The sequence below is a fragment of the Carya illinoinensis genome, chromosome 7 (genome assembly GCF_018687715.1).
Source record: "Carya illinoinensis cultivar Pawnee chromosome 7, C.illinoinensisPawnee_v1, whole genome shotgun sequence".
NCBI classification, from domain to species: Eukaryota; Viridiplantae; Streptophyta; class Magnoliopsida; order Fagales; family Juglandaceae; genus Carya; species Carya illinoinensis.
The window spans coordinates 39260394-39277011 of NC_056758.1; the positions used below are offsets into that span (position 1 = coordinate 39260394).

The 16618-nt window shown below is 40.0% G+C and overlaps 1 protein-coding gene across 6 annotated transcripts; it reads right to left on the reverse strand.

Moving 5' to 3' along the window:
* Nucleotides 1-646: 646 nt before the first annotated feature.
* LOC122315191 lies at nt 647-6182 on the reverse strand. Of its 6 annotated transcripts, none has more exons than XM_043130981.1 (11): nt 5875-6182; nt 5563-5689; nt 5224-5304; nt 4889-5048; nt 4686-4772; nt 2973-3100; nt 2132-2228; nt 1949-2026; nt 1634-1859; nt 1026-1249; nt 647-861 (listed from the first exon to the last, which is right to left on the reverse strand). In XM_043130981.1, exons 4-11 carry the CDS (start codon nt 5012-5014, stop codon nt 838-840), a joined length of 990 nt encoding a protein of 329 aa, XP_042986915.1. In that variant the 5' UTR covers nt 5015-5048; nt 5224-5304; nt 5563-5689; nt 5875-6182; the 3' UTR covers nt 647-837. The 6 variants fall into 6 exon arrangements, with proteins under 6 accessions (XP_042986915.1, XP_042986913.1, XP_042986918.1 ...); XM_043130979.1 differs by having other exon boundaries at nt 5224-5313; nt 5875-6181; XM_043130984.1 differs by lacking the exon at nt 5563-5689.
* Between the last annotated feature and the right edge of the window lie 10436 nt (nt 6183-16618).

Here is a 16618-nt window from a genome sequence, read left to right on the forward strand (position 1 = left end):
ATTGAGAACCTTTTTGTGCAATGAAACTTCGCTAGATGAGTAGCAGAAAAAGTGGGTGTTAGTGCGCTGAGATGAATAGCATTCACTTATACTGAAATAGATGAGCAAAGTGTTTCCATCAATCTAATGCTTATTCAGTAAAGTTGCCTGTGTAGTCGAGCCAAATCCTCCATTACCCTGGCTTATAATTCAATTCTAAAACCCAACTCAATAAAGCCTTATCTAAATTATTTGGAATAGATAAATCCTGTAACCACAAAAGGATTATATAAAAGTAAACCCACAAACTAACGTGGTTTGATGCAGTGCGTTAGATTATAAAGTTACTTTTATTATTAAATAGAACTAACAGATCACATGAATCAATATCAATTTGTATGTTTACTTTTGTGTAATCTCTGTGAACATTAATTAAAAAAAAAACAGTGGCAACAGCAGCAACAGACCAGAAAGGTAAGAAACAAACATTGTGAATGCTAATTTACTGATCAACAAGTAAATATATGAAATAAAATTAGCAATGAGCAAGTTACATGTGACAGAATAATTTCATTAAATATGTAATATGAAGAAAATAAGTATATAACTTGAACGCACAGAACATGTTTTAATAACATAATCAATTAAAAAATAAGATGGAAACAAATTCAGCAAGCACATAATGTAATTATTTGTTAGGTGCAAATACAGATCAGAGTTCAGAAAATTTTTATTACAAACAGCATGCATGTATGTCAGAAACTGTGGCATATCCGATGTAATTGTAAATTGCCAGTACCTAATTACGCCACATCATGATGAAAGAATAGACCTTCTCTTTGGCAGCGTGAGATTGTATCAGCTTGGTTTAAGGACTACATGCTGTCAAAAGAGACAGGACCGGAAGAGATCAGATCTCCCGCAAAGCAATGTTCTCAATGGCATACCGAATGACACCATTAAACAAAACTAATAAAAAGCATCATTTTTTTTTATAGGTCAAAACTAATAAAAAGCATCATTGACATCAGAAATTAAGTCGTTACCTTGATCTGTGTCCTATTGTATGTGTATGTGATGTGCACGGACCCATCACTAGCCTGGATAACAGCTGGATATGAGAATTCCATTTCCAAATTCTCCTCCAACGTCAAAACATCACACCATGTGTCACCATCATCCTTAGAGAGAGCAACTTTAAGCACACCCCTTGAGATTGTATTATACGCAAGTAACAAACAGCCATCTCTCAATTTGACCCCATCAATACCTGGTAAAAAATTGAAATCTGAAATCAAAATCAGACAGAATATGGAAATGGAAAGAAGAGAAACTGCATATGGGAACACATATTTGCAATGCCTGGAATTGAAGTTATTCAATTGTTCTCAGAAATTAACTGAAAATTGACACCTAACTGATTATAAAACAATGACCATTTCCGTTGCTCACTAACCAATTGATTAAATGCTGCAGTGTAACGTATTTCAGAGGTTATCAAAACCAAGATTGACCCACTTTTAAAGTCCATTAAATCCATTCATAAAAACTAGATGTTGCATACCTGCTAGTATGATGCAAGCAACACAATGTTAATGTTTGTACACAGTCAACAGGGTTGGCTGATCTCCTTTCACATAATAGGGCCACTAACCTGAGTTTGGATTGGGGAGTTCGGTAGGTTTTGCATAATCCCAGTTGTGGCCACCATCGCGGGACTCTGACATACAAATCCTATCAATACCTTCAAAGGATCGCAGTAAAACACGCAAGGTCCCTTTTGCAGTCTGATAAGGAACTGGTTGAATCACACTGAGAGATTCATTTTTTACATAAATTGGGCCATACTTTCTCCATGACCTTCCAGAATCTGCAGTAACCTGTTCCATGGGAGTCACGAAACATGTTAACCCTCTCCAAACATCAAAACCCTTGAATCATCTCAATGTAGCTGAGTTGTTGCTCAAACCTCCACCCATGCTCCCCAAGAATTCCAACTCTCGACGGATGATCCACAGAGCAAGAGACCATTTTCCAGCAAGATAGGCTAAGGAAAGCAAGCAGTACAGATGACAAGTGCAACCATGAGTAAATGTGGCTTCCAGAGTATTCTTATAAAAAAAAATGTATAGCAAAATAATTCAAGTCATACCTTATTCTTTATTGGGCCTAATATGCCAGGAGGAAGTTGTTCTCTCTCTGTCCAAGTAATACCTTTATCATATGATCGCTTCATGCATCCGCTCCACCTGAGATTTAGTCAATGACTAATAGAGGTTTGGAAACAGAAGTCGAAATATGAAGTGTTCGTAATTACAATTAAGATCACATTTCTGCAGAGTGCTCGGTAAATTGAGAGTGTAGTGATAATATAGAACACATTGATAATTGAGAACAGAATGTTCAACTCAAACACTTATTATCGAAACACTTGGATGATTGATCTGTAACATATACATATTTGGGAAGATAAGTTCCAAAAGATTAAACTTCTATGCATTTTTGTTCAGAAATTCAAGATTACAAAAATATAACTGCACTCAATTCCTGCCATTGGAATAAAGTAATAGAAAAGAGGCTTAAAGATGAAATTAGATAATAGGAAAAAAAAAAAACATTTTCCACCTCCAACTGACAGACGTTTTACACTTTACTCAAACTATCACAATTTACACATTGCACCCTCCAGCTACCAAAAAGTTGTGACGGGAACCATTCATTAACATTCAACCATTAAAATTGTGTTTCATCACCTATTTGTTATCCATCTTAGTGGCCAAAATTGGACCAGTCATCAGTTTTTGAGAGTGCAATATGTCAGTTTTGGTAACTTAAGATATAAAGTGCAAAACACCTGTCAGTTGGAGGGTGGGAAACTTACCATCCTAAATGATAATGAATGAACAACTTGTCAACTATTAAATGGATTTCGTTACAAAATCACTAAGGAGAAAAGAAAATAACATTACAATTTAGTCAGAAGGTTTCATTACTTTTGAACCTCTTGACCTATTTTATAGAAGATCAGCAGCTCGTCTGACGGAAGTTTAAATAAAACCGGGTTCCACATTGGAACATTTGGTTCTTCATCAATGACAACAGGTGACTGCCAAGAGCCATTCTGCCCATAAAATACCAAGAAAGTTAAAAATAAATATGTTATTACTCCAGGGAATCAAAATGGAGTGATCAATTTTATTTCTTAAAGAGTTCGTACGATTAAAAAGATTAAAGAAATCAAACCATATGAGTGAATACATGCAGGAGGAAGGTGAATTGAAGAAACCTTCCAATGAATGCTACTGTAACCAATCCTTAATACCAATGACCTTGTAGCCTAGTGGTACTTCTTGCAAAGGTGGAAATTAAGTGTAAACCCCTTTCCCAATAAGGCTACAAATGCCATTTCATAACATTCATAGTACTGGATAATAAGAGTTCTATATAAATTAAAATTTCGACACGACTGAGCAATTTTTTAAACCCCAAACTCATAATGGATAAAACCCAACATATCAAAAGGAAGTAAAATATGTCACAAAAAAATCTAAACCAGATCGTAATAGCCTGTGACAAGCATTCATTGAGTTTTTCATTTTCAATGTCTTCTCTACTGACTTTGGCCTGTGGACTCATTCTCATGGTACCTAGGAATGAGTTCAAGGAAGACCAAGGAATTGCGGCAGTTTTTGGGTTCTCTCGTGCCTCCAAATATATATTTTTTCCCAATAAAAATCCTTGGGGGAATGAGCTCAATGCAGATCATTTTTAACTCTCCAATTTGTCCACAACCAGATCTTTTTAGGCCTCTACCAGATCTGTTTTCTCTCCCAAAAATATCTGGTTTTTTTATCCAAAAGGATTCTTGATCGAGTTAAACTTCACCTAGGCAGCCATAATCCTTTTTAAACTAACCTTGCTTCTGTTTTTTTCTAACCAGTAAACATTTAATAATTTAAGCATTGCATAAAACAAAATAAAAGAAACTGAAGTCCATATAAAAAATAATTACCAAAATAGCATCCCATCACAAACCATTTAAAAGGAAACCCTAGAATTTTGGGTGTGACGTCAACACTTTAACTCAGCAAGGTATGGAATTTCTAGGATGAAGGATTCTTCCATCAATTATTTGAAAAGGTTAGATAGAATAAATAAAATAAATCATTTGTACAGCTGGAATGTATTTAAGCAGCCAATGAACCAAACCACTTGCTTGCAGAAAACAGCATAATTCTAAATGAACAGGGCTAGGTTGAGAGAAAGAGTAGCAGACAAAGAGGCAGCATATGCCACAAGGGAATGTACGCTACGGTTCTGGAAACTATGACATTATAATTTCAACTTTGAATGATAGAACAAGCATGTTTAGATATATAAGCAGGAACTCTATATGCACATCCTTCAATAAGGTCACAAAGGAATGGTTAAGAAATACATCGTTGATGAGGTGACTTAGAAATTTTGAGGATCATGAGTAGACGATGGAAGAGCTTAAAACTTTCCTCTTCAATACTCTGTTTTTTTTTTTCCTTTTTGGGCAGCAACTATAGATTTTAAAAGGCTGAGTTCTAATGATTTTCTCATATCTTTTTCTATTTCTAGTTAGGTGTCCTCTTGCATACATCATGTGTACTTGGTCTGTTCCTGTGACGTTTTTTGTATTCATAAATCTTCGAGAGATGATTAGCTAAACATATAACTACCTTGTTATGCTGCAGCCAAATTTTCACATCAGATGCCCCTTCTAATGCACCCCCAAAATAGGCAACCAAAAAGTGCTCTTTGTCAACCTACACAAACCACAAAGAAACCACTACAATCTAGTCCACTTGCGTCAAAGAAGTCAAAACTACTCGCCATAAACTTTAAAAAAACAAATTTTGAAAATGCTTTTGTTGTGCATAACCTCAACAATGGTAGAAGCATGACAGCTATTGAAGGGAGCAGAACTTGCAGGAAATGTGAACTCCTCTATCAATGGGCCTTCAATGTAACTGTTGTTTCTCAAATTTAAACTCTTAGGAAATGACATTGCAGTTTCTGTCTCTGCATATGAAACTAATTTCCTGCAAAAAAGTTCAATTGATGCTCAGGATTGATCAGAAGACAATAATATCGCGGGCATATAGTATATACAGACCCACACGGTGGTCTATTTTGAACAAATTAATTGGTTTTTTTTTTTTTTCAATAATAATAATAACAATAATAATAACAGATAGAAGAGAAGAAATGGACGACCTGGTGAGAAAGGCTCTAAAAGAATGAAGGCTGTGGTGGGTGTTCAGCGTGAGATCGAAATCTGAGAAGAGAGGCGCGGAACTGAAGGTGCTTCCAAATCCAGATAAGGGGTCATGCAGATCAGACACAATGGAGATTGAAAACAGCAATAAAAATAACAAACACGAAAACAGCAATAGAACCAAAACGATGCTTCTTCCCATTGATGCGCAGTGCGCACACCCCAAACTTCACAGAAGTGGGTTTCATTTCATTTCTTTTTTTAAAAAAATATTAATGTTTGCATTCAAAGATGTGAGAGAAGAAAAAATGGATAAATGAGGTATAATTGATGTTTACCTAATAGGCTAATAAAATAATCCGAACTAAATATTAATTTATAGCATAAATACAGCTGCTGTGCCGTGGCAATTTTGACCCGAGGGGATGACAAATTCCATTGCCTCGAGATTGCAGAGGGAAGATCCTGTGAAAGAAAGGCGGTTTGATTACTGGACGTTACAGTGTTACCTAGACTGGTTCAAGTACCACACTGTATAAGAGCGTTCAGAGGGATGTGCGCAGGTGCTGCGAAACTAGGCTAGGGAAAGAGACGAGAGAAATATAATAAAATAAAAATTATTAATATGTAGATGTAGATATACAACATACAACTGTATTAAGTACACTGGATTAGCGAGCTCCGTGATTTATCTTGCATGCACACAAAGATACGCAATCCCTGATTCTCCTCGGCGGCTGTCGGCAAACATCACTCCGTCGGATTCGGTATTTGCACCAACGGTTATTTGCCACATATATTTGATTCGTTTACATCAATTATCGGATTCTCATGATTTCACTAATCCTTCACCAATAATCAGTACCTTTGCAGAATTATGACTCGACCTTGCGTTCTTAGAGGTCATGGAGGAACCATCCCAGTCGAAATGTTCTGGAATGTATCAGCAGGCCTATAATATAATAAAAATCAAGAAGTTAAGAGTATAGGCTCAGGGGTCACAAAGGGATAGTAAAGAAGAATTCGAAAAGAGATATGCATGGCATTACCTTTAACGGAAAGATAAAAATAACAAGAAGTAATAAGATTATTCAAAATCATAAGTCTTGATCTGTTTTGATAAATCCTGGATGAAATATATACAGCAAACGAGTTTATATATATAGGTAATCTTTGAGAACTCAAATAGAATGATCTCTCAACTGACTTAAGTATCGAAGTATTTGTAGGAGGAGTCTCCCTCGAGTTTCATCAGCGAAGATTAGTTGCACAGTGGAAGATTAGAAGTGAGACACATCCCTAGCATTTTGTGCCGTCTGTGAGATTCGTGTGATTCAGTGTGGTTCTCACATGCCAATTGTAACACGCTCGGTAGCAAACTGAACGATAGACACCCAACCGTCATCTATGGAAGCGTGACTAGTAGTAGCATAGGAAAAATTGAAACAAGTTATAGAAACCATGGAAATCTTACAAAATGAGAACGACGACTTAAGACAGAAGAACGCCAATTCACATAATGTTGATGTGCCTGCTCACAACGAGCAAGGAGAAGATAAGGCCCATTACAGGGTCGGAAAGCATACTGAACGAGCAGAGAAGGAAAGAATGCATGACGAATTGAATGAACTAACGGGGAAGTATGAAAAGATGGCAAAAAAGATGGGCAATTCTTCATTGGTGGAAAGTCTACTACACTAAACAGATTTGCCGTACAGTGCACGTATAATAACTGTGCCGCTCCCGCCAAAATTCAAAATTTCCCAAATAGATATATACGATGGGTCCAAGGACCCGGTGGATCATCTGAAAAACTTTAAAGCTCATATCACGCTCCACGATTTTTTAATGAGAGATTGAGTGTCGGGCTTTCCCTCTGACCCTAAAAGGGACAGCTAGGGGGTGGTTTGGAACCCTCAAACCAAAGTCAATAGACAACTTTGAAGAACTAGCAAAGCAGTTTTTGACCCAATTCATGCCTAGTAGAAGACGACGGCGCCCAGTTGCCTACCTGTTAAGAGTTAAGCAAAAAGATGATGAGAATTTAAAGACCTAATTGGCTCGTTTCAACAGAAAACGCTTAACAACGAACGACCAATATGAGAATATCACCCTGGCTGCCCTTTTAGGAGAGGTATGACCGCGCAGTCCTTTTATGGCAGAATTGGCACGGAGGACTCCCTCCACCCTCAAGGAGTTCATGGACAGGGTAGATGATTTTGTTAATGCAGAAGATACTCTGCAAGCTTTGGTAGATCCTCATAAAAACAATACTAAGATTGAGTGGAGAAACATGCGGGCTGATAAGAATGGTAATCCAAGTAGGCGAGAAAGAGAGAGGGAAGAGCGGTCAGATCGCAACCTCAGACTGATGCACAATAATCTGGGTGCACAGGAAGGAGAGAAAGAAAGAGAAAACCGTCGTCCTATCTAACAAGCAGTTGGTACTGCAAGTATCATCAGACAAGCTCGCACTAGACTGAGGACTGCACGACCATGAGAAAGAGGGTTGCGGAGTTAGCAGGAATTGGCGAGTTGGAGCGAATGATCGCAAAGCGGTCAAAACCAAGAAGGCGTTAGAAACTAAAAAACAACCAAGGCGGATTTTCAGTCTAGAAAGAAGGCGCTACGTTAATGATCGCCAGAACAGGAAGGCGAGATTGCCCCCAAGAGGTGATTGGAACAAGACGCCCATAGGAGAAATAAATACTATAGCGAAAGGTTTTGCTGGGGGTGATATTTTCACATCAATCAAAAGACGTATGCACGAAAGGCAAGATATGAAGAGGTGTTCGTGGCGGATAGAGCACACAAACAACCAAAGCTTAGCAATGAGCGAATGATGATATCCTTTGAAGAGGTGGATAGGGAAGAAATCATATATCCGCATGACGATGCTCTAGTAATAACTCTCATAATAACCAATTATACAACTAGGCGAGTACTAGTAAACAATGGGAGCTCGATTGATATACTGTTCCGGGAAGCATTTGTCAAATTGGGAATTGATGTTGGCAAACTGAGACTTTTCCCTACACAATTAAAGGGTTTCTTAGGGGATACTATCCAGCCCGAAGGGGCAATCACGCTTCTAATAACTGCAGGCACGGTGGCGCGGACAACAACCACCATGATTGACTTTTTTGTAGTAAAAGCTCATTCCTCCTACAATGCTATATTGGGAATACTGACAATCAACCATTTGAGGGCAGTATCATCCACCTATCATCTCAAGATGAAGTTCCCAACTGATGGCAGCGTGGGAGAGGCAAGAGGAGAGCAGACCCTGGCTCGAGAATGTTTTGTGCAAGAATTAAGGAAAGTCAATAAGGAAGTCTGCATGGTGGTAGGACAAGATGGGGCCTTGCCGCCCTTTCCACCACCTGTAATGGTAACTTATGAGAGAGACATAGAAGTTAGGGATGATCGGGTTCAGCAACATGTAGAAGTCAATGAACCTCTAGAACTCGTGACATTATATACTGACCGCCCTGGGACAACTACCCACCTTGGGACGCAAGTCTCGCCAACAAATGGAGAAGCCCTGATACAGTTGTTGATTGAACATAGGGATGTCTTCACATCAAGCCGTGAAGAGATGTCCAGTATAGACCACAAAATCATTGAGAGCATTGCTTAGGCGTAGACCCAACGCACAAGGCAGTGTGACAGAAGAGGATATTGTTCGGGGTAGAAAAGTATGCCGCCATTAATGAAGAAGTTGAAAGATTGCTAGCGGCTGGCTTCATCAGAGAAGCCCATTACCCGAAGTGGTTATCCAACGTTGTCATGGTGAAGAAAGCGAATGAGAAGTGGAGAATGTGCATAGATTTCACATATTTAAACAAAGTTTGCCCAAAAGATAGCTTCCCCTTACCACGCATCAACGTTATTGTAGATGCTATTGCGGGACATCATATGTTGAGCTTCATGGACGCATATTCAGGTTACAACCAGATACAGATGAACGAAGCGAATGAAAAAAAAAACATCTTTCATCACAGACCGAGGACTATATTGCTACCAGGTCATGCCCTTCGGACTGAAGAATGCAAGGGCGAGCTACTAGAGGCTTGTGAATCAGATGTTCAAGGAACAGATTGGGAAATCCATGGAGGTATACGTGGATGACCTGTTGGTAAAGAGCAAAGAGCCTGCCCAGCACCTTATGGATTCACGAACGGCATTTGGAGTCTTACGCAGTTACAAAATGAGGTTGAGCCCATCGAAATGTGCTTTCAGGGTCCAGCCAGGGAAATTCTTAGGATTCATCGTATCTGAAAGAGGAATTGAAACTTCTCAATATAAGATAGAGGCCATAATCAATATGAAACTGCCAAAGAATCTGAACAAGACTAGCGACTGGTAGGGAGAGTGGCCGCCCTGGGAAGGTTCATAGGCAGGTCAACCAATAAGTGCCTCCCTTTTTTTCAAGTATTGCGGAAGGTGCATCCTTGGAATGAACAGTGCGACGAAGCGTTCGAAAAGTTAAAACAGTATCTGGCCAATCCGCCCCTTTTAAAGTGATCAGAGAAGGGTGACGTACTCTATGCCTATCTAGCAATCTCCCCACACGCTATATCCACCGTTCTCGTAAAAGAGGAAGGGATCGCTCAACCCTAAATACCAAAGACAAGCTCTAGCAACTTGTAGTGCCATGAAAAAAGGGTGAGAAATGTCAGGAACCGCTCGACCCTAAACACTAAAGACAAGTCTTAGTAATTTGTGGTACCATGAAAAAAGGCGAGAAAGATCAGGGACCGCTCGACCCTAAACACCAAAGACAAGTCTTAGCAGATTGTGGTGCCATGAAAAAAGGGCGAGAAAGGTTAGGGACCGCTCGACCCTAAATACCAAAAACAAGTCTTAGCAGCTTGTGGTGCCATGAAAAAATGGTGTGTAGGTCCTTAGACCACGTTGACCCTAAGACACCAAAGGCAAGCCTTAGCAGCTTGTAGTGCCATGAAAAAATAGCAAGAAATGTTAGGGACCGCTCGACCCTAAATACCAAAGATAAGCCTTAACAGCTTGTAGTGTCATGAAAAAATGGCAAGAAAGGTCAGGGACCGCTCGATCTTAAACATCAAATACAAGTCTTAACAGCTTTTGGTGCCATGAAAAAAGGGCGAGAAAGGTCAAGAACCACTTGACCCTAAACACCAAAGACAAGTTTTAGCAGGTTGTGGTGCTATAAAAAAAAAATGGCGAGTAGGTTCTCAGACGAGCCGACTCTAAAATACTAAAGGCAAGTCTTAGCAACTTGTGGTGTCAAGAAAAAGACAAGAATTAAAAGAACACAGCAGCCAAAGCATTCAACAAAACAAATCAAAATCCATTGTTACAAATATACAAAATATAGAAATACCAGAATTTTTTTTTTTCCCACAGTTAAAAGCACAAGGGGCAAAAACGATTAAGGGGCATTGTCAGGCGAGAACGCATAGGGTACGTTTATAAAAGTGTCAGGCATCTCCTTTCGACCATACTCATCAACCTCGCGACGAGCAATTTCCTCAGGATAAAATAATTCCCGGTCAAGAATCCTAATGTTGGTGGCAGGATCAACCAAGAGACAGTTCCTCAGCTTCAGAATGATGCGGCCATGCCCATAGGCAAAGGCGCCGTCCCTTGTTGCAGGGACATGGGTCAACTGGGCGCAGAGCCGTGCGACCTCCTCCTGAGTAGCAGTTAGTTCCCCCACCTTCTCAGATAGATTCAACTGGCAGATACCAAGAGCCGAGTTTGCCTCCCCAAGTCTCTCCTCGAAGGACCTGGAGCTATCTTGAGAACGAGCCAAGTCTCCACGAAGAGAGGATAGTGTCTTGTCGCAAGCAGCAAGCTCGGATCTCGAGCGAGAGCTCTCAGCCTTAAGCCTCTCCTGAGCCTCTGAAAGTTGCAGTCTGGCTGAGTCCCTCTCGGAGCGAAGAATGGACAAGGCGAAGTCGTCTTTAGCTTTGGCTGCACTTGCTAAGCGGGCAGCCTCGCACAACTCTAGGAGTTTCGCCTCGCGCATCTCAAGGTCGCCTTACAAAGAATGGGAATAACCCTCATATCGCTCTAATAGGATCTTCAACTCATCCCTCTCCTCAGCCAAGGCTACCAACTCAGCCCATGTAGCACAACTAGCGACGCTCTTTAACCTCTTCCTCAAGACGAGAACGGCTAGCCACTATCCACGCAGCCAAATCATTGATCCCCTGTAAGAAGAAAACAAGAAACCAATATGAAGAGAGGCAAAGATATGAAAGAAGTATATGCAAAAAGGGACAAACGACATAATACCTCAGAGAGCCAATTTCTCACATGGTTTGCCATCTGGGCAATGGCTTCGGCCTGGGAGTTGACTGCTGTTGAAGAATCACCACCACTAGCATCCCCCCCAAATCTCGTCAGGGTTTGAAAAGGGTTCTCCCTCAGGCCTCACAGACGAAGCCATCGTCTTCCCTGATGAATCACTCAAGCGTACGGGGGCAGAGGAGCTATCAAGAAGGCCAGATTAGCCCCACAAAGACGGGTTCTTCCTTTAAGAAATTTGCGCACTCCTCCTCAAAGAAGGAGTCAGTGTCCCTGCCAAAAGAGGAGGCATGGGTAGGAGGAAGAGAGAGTCTAGGCCCGCTATCCATTGTCGAAGGGGTTTTTCCCCCAGAGATGGTGTCCGGTAAGCTCTCTGCAGAAGTTTGGGGTGATCCAACCCCACTGCCTGTTTCAGAAGGGCGTGGAGGGACACTCCTTGTTACACCTTTTGCCCCATCCGAAGGTGAGGCATCCACTGACTCCATGAGGCCACTTATGGGCAGAATGGTGGCCGCCTCAATATTGGCAATGATGGAAGAAGGGGGTGAGGAAGCTCCCACCGTAGTGACTAAGTCAAGATTAAAGGCTGCAACCACTCTTGCGCCCAACTCGACCTGACTCACCCACCCCTCCAGCACAGGAAACTCAAACGCAGGAGCAGGAGTCGTGGCATACTCTTGTGTTCTAGGCAAATGGAGGGAGGCGGCCAGGCCGAAAATGGCCAAGTCAGCTAGACTCTTCATGTCCCTCAGGTTACAAGAACGTGGCGGCGACAGGGACAACAAAGGTGAGGAAGGCTCAGTGGTATTGGGCGGGGTAGAACCCTGGCTGTGGCTTTCCCCTAATGATACGGTGAGGACCTCCAGTTGGGGCACTAGAGGCTCAGTGGCAGCTAGTTGCGAAAACTCCTGAGAAGGAGTGTCCTCCTGCGGCACCAAGCCCTGGACGCCTCCTGAGGGCGCTAAGGTCTCCTGTTGAAGAGAAGAAGGCGGAGAGGGATCTCCAGAGCAAGCTTTCTTTCAGTGACCGCCATACTTATTCTTTTTTTTTTGCTCCTCTTCTCCCTCTTCTCAATGGCCTCCTCCTTCTTCTCTCCCTTGTTTTTCTTCTTACTCCTCTTTTTCCTCTTTTCAGTGGCCTCCTCATTCTCTCCCTCTTCTGAACATATCTTCGGTTTGGAGGATTCAAAACTTGCAATTTTCTTAGTGGGCTTTGCTAGGGGAGGAGGAATGGTGGCTGAAATTATAAAGTCGCGCCCTTGAACATAAGACCGGTTGTGAGACTTCAAGAACCGATCAATATGAGCTGAGGTCAACAAGTTGTCAGTCCAAAGCGCATCTGGATTAACTTTGGCCCAAGAATGAATTGTCTCGATTCAAGCCAGCTCACAACGCGATACAGGCACCATTTTAAGCCACAGTTTCTTTTCATCGGGAATAGGGTGTCAGATCGATTTGACGGGAAAGTCATAAAAGACATCTTCCATGCCAGAGTATTCCCAACCTTGACTGGAAATATAAAAGAACTTAGAGGTCCGTGCCTTAGCATTGGAGTAGCGAGTCTTAAACTGGGCCAATGCTTGCCCATCGTCTTTCTTATGGAAGCTAAGAATGTTGCCTTTGAAAGCTTTCCTCAAGTTATAGAACACCAAAAATTTCTAAGCAGTCAGATCAGGATAAGGGTCCCTAAGAAGTTCCAAAACCATAAGGAGTACAGTGCAGGCGCAGAGGTATGCCCTTAGTGTGAAGGGGTGTAATTGAGCGGGAGTAAGGTTGAGATGATCCAAAAGGTCGCGGAGAGGGTGGTAGAAGGGGAGCCTTAACCCATTCTGAATGAGAGAAACAGTAATAGCCACTTTAGTAGCAAAGCCCTTGTCATCACAATATCCATATTCAGAAATGCTTAAGATAACGGTTTCAGGAATACGAAAGTCTTTCCGAATCTTGGGGAAATGTATCTCTTAGATGGCTGAACGCCATTGGTATCCATCAAAGACTGTGCCCTAGGAGAACTCGAAGGGATTTTCAGAAACCTCGCCTTCACTATAAGGAGCCATTAAATCAGTGGGAAGAGGATAGCAAGAAAGAGCAAGATAAGCAAAGAGCAAATATAGGAATGGAATGGCAGAGAGCGTAACAGGGAAGGAATAAAAGAGAACGAAAAAGTGAAGTTTTGAAGGGTAGTGAAATGCGAAGCGCCAAACGAACAGAAAAGGTAACTCTGCACTAAAGAAGAAGGCTAACTGGCGCAATAAAACTGTCTATCTTCTCTGCCACAATAGCGGGAAATGATATCAAATATTCGATTCTTTAAAGGTAAAATCTTTCTAGGAGAGAACGAAGTAGTATGAAGTGGCAAGAAAAGCCACGGGCCTGAAGACACCAAAATGCCGGGGTGATCTGGGCCCGCGTCCATGTCAACTTATTTTCCAAGCACCCAGGCCCATGCAATCACACCTAGCACTTTCGCAGCGACAAGATTGATCAAAAATAAATTCCATCCGTCTGAAAGCGAATGAAATTAGTGAGGTAACTGGAGGGACCATCCCAATCGAAGGGCCTTGAAACGTACGAGAAGGTCCATAGTGCAATAAAAACCAAGAATCCCAGAGTATGGGCCCAGGGGTCACAGAGGGATAGTCAAGAAGAATTGGAAAAGAGATACGCATGGCACCATCTTTAATGGAAGGATAAAAACAGCAAGAAGTGATAGGATTATTCAAAATCCTAAACCTTGATCCGTTCCGATAAATCCTAGACGGGATATGTACAGCAAACGAACTTATATATACAGATAATATTTGAGAACTCAAATAGAATGATCTCTTAACTAACTTAAACATCAGAGTGTTTGCAGAAGGAGTCTCCCTCGAGTTTTATCAACAAAGATCGGTTACACAATAGAAGATTGGAAGTGAGACATGTCCCTAACAGGTCAAGTCTAAATTTTGACTAAAACTAAAGAGTTTAGCTAAAATTCAAACCAATAGAGATAGTGTTTCACATTGGACTAGCTATCATAAAGTCAAAATAATAATATAATATTATATATTTAAATAATATGTTTTTAAAATTTTTTAATATTTTACAAATACACTCCATATATTAAATTAATAAAGAAAATTATTGTTTCCCAATATTAATATATCTTAAATTGGCATTAGTTTGAAAAATCGGATTAATCAAAAAACAATAATTAAAGGACTTTAATTAAAAAAACAATTAAAGTTGCAGTACATTCAACAAATAAAAATAGCAGTACATTTCATCAACATTCCAAAATCCATTTTAGCCAAACTGCATCTCAAAACCCACCAACATTCAGTATCACCCAACAAAGACCAAACTGTAGTACATTTCAGCAAATGAAAATAGAAGTAAATTTCAGCAACATTCCAAAATCCATTCCAAGCCGAATCCCAAAATCCATTAACATTTAGTATCACCCAACAAAGGCCAAGCTGCAGTACTTTTCAGGAAATGAAAATCAGTACATTTAAGTAGCAGTAAACTTCAGTACATTTTAGTATCAGTTTTACGTTGCAATAGATGTACCCAAATAATTTCAGCAAGTTCAGTACCAAACATAGAAGCAAGTTCTACAGCAGGTTCAAAACAATGCATTTAGCTCAGCATGCCCAAACGTAGAAGGAAAAAGCAAATGAATGATGAAAGTCGTAAAGAACAAGCCAATATCAACTGCTGGCTTAAAAGTAGATGGATTAACAACATGTAAAATAAAATAAAACCCGAAAAAGATGGACTAAGTAGTTGCATTAGCATTAGGGGTGAAAACGGTCCGGTCCGGTCCGATTCGGTCCATCATTTTTTCAGTCTATCATTTTTCCGGACCGGACCGGACCAAACATCTAGTCGGTCCGTTCAGTCCGGTCCGCATTCGGTCTGGTCCCATTCAGTCGGTCCATTCGGTCCGATCCAATTATTCTTTTTTTCTAAATAAATCAATTAAAATTTTATTTAAATTACTAAATTAAAATTAAGTAAATTATTAATGTAGATTATGCAACTAACTCATTAAAATGAAATTTTATATGATCAATGATACATATTATAAATTATATATACATACATAATACATATATAGATGTAGATGTTAGTAATTAGTTAATGGTGAATTGGTTATAATTAATTGATAATATACACTACTTAATTAATAGAATATTATTTTGTAATTACATATTTAAAATTTTATATTATAAATAGGAATAGGTTAGATGAAAATTACATAATTAATTATATAAAATAATATATATATAAAATAAAAATATATATTTTTAATTCGGTCGGTCCGGTCCACTTCGGTCCGTGGAATCATGGACCGTAGACCGGACCGAACTAGTTCAGTCCAAGGAATCATGGACCGAACCCTAACCCTATATTTTTCGGTCCGGTCGGTTTTTCCGGTCCGAATCGACCGTTTTACAACCCTAATTAGCATTGTACTAAATTTGCTTCACTTTTATCTTTATGTGATTTGATAAACAAACCATTGAAGTAGCAAGTTTGTATTAAAAATGTAGAATGTAGAATGTCACTGGATTAATCTTGTACCACTCCATGGGAGAATGAAAAACAGGGAGATTAGTTATTACTCTGTCTTTATGTTCTTCATCAAAAAAATGATTCTACAGTGATATAGAGTAATTATCTAAATCGAGATTAATGTGCAACAGTTAGGAAACAACTATATTTAATAGATCATAAATGGAGGGGCACCACATCTCTACTTACTTTAAGTAAAAAAGAAGATCATAATGGCATGGAGATTTGTGAGAGGGAGGGGGATGGAAGTCAAAGAGAGAGAGAGAGAGATAAGAAAGTTACCATTGGGGCTACAAAGGATTATCTAAATATCTTATTTTCTGTCAAGAAGCTCCAATTGCATCATAGAGATTAAAAAACATTATGTTTCTTCCTTACACTTGTAGCAAGTGCTATTGTTTTCTTTCGTTATTTCATAATTTCTACGATAATATGAATTATTACTTGAGAGCCATCACCAAAACTAATCTTGAGGGGTTTTAGGACTGTTCAGAAGGGTAGGTTTGAGATTTTTCAATCACACATGTGCCTCCCATGC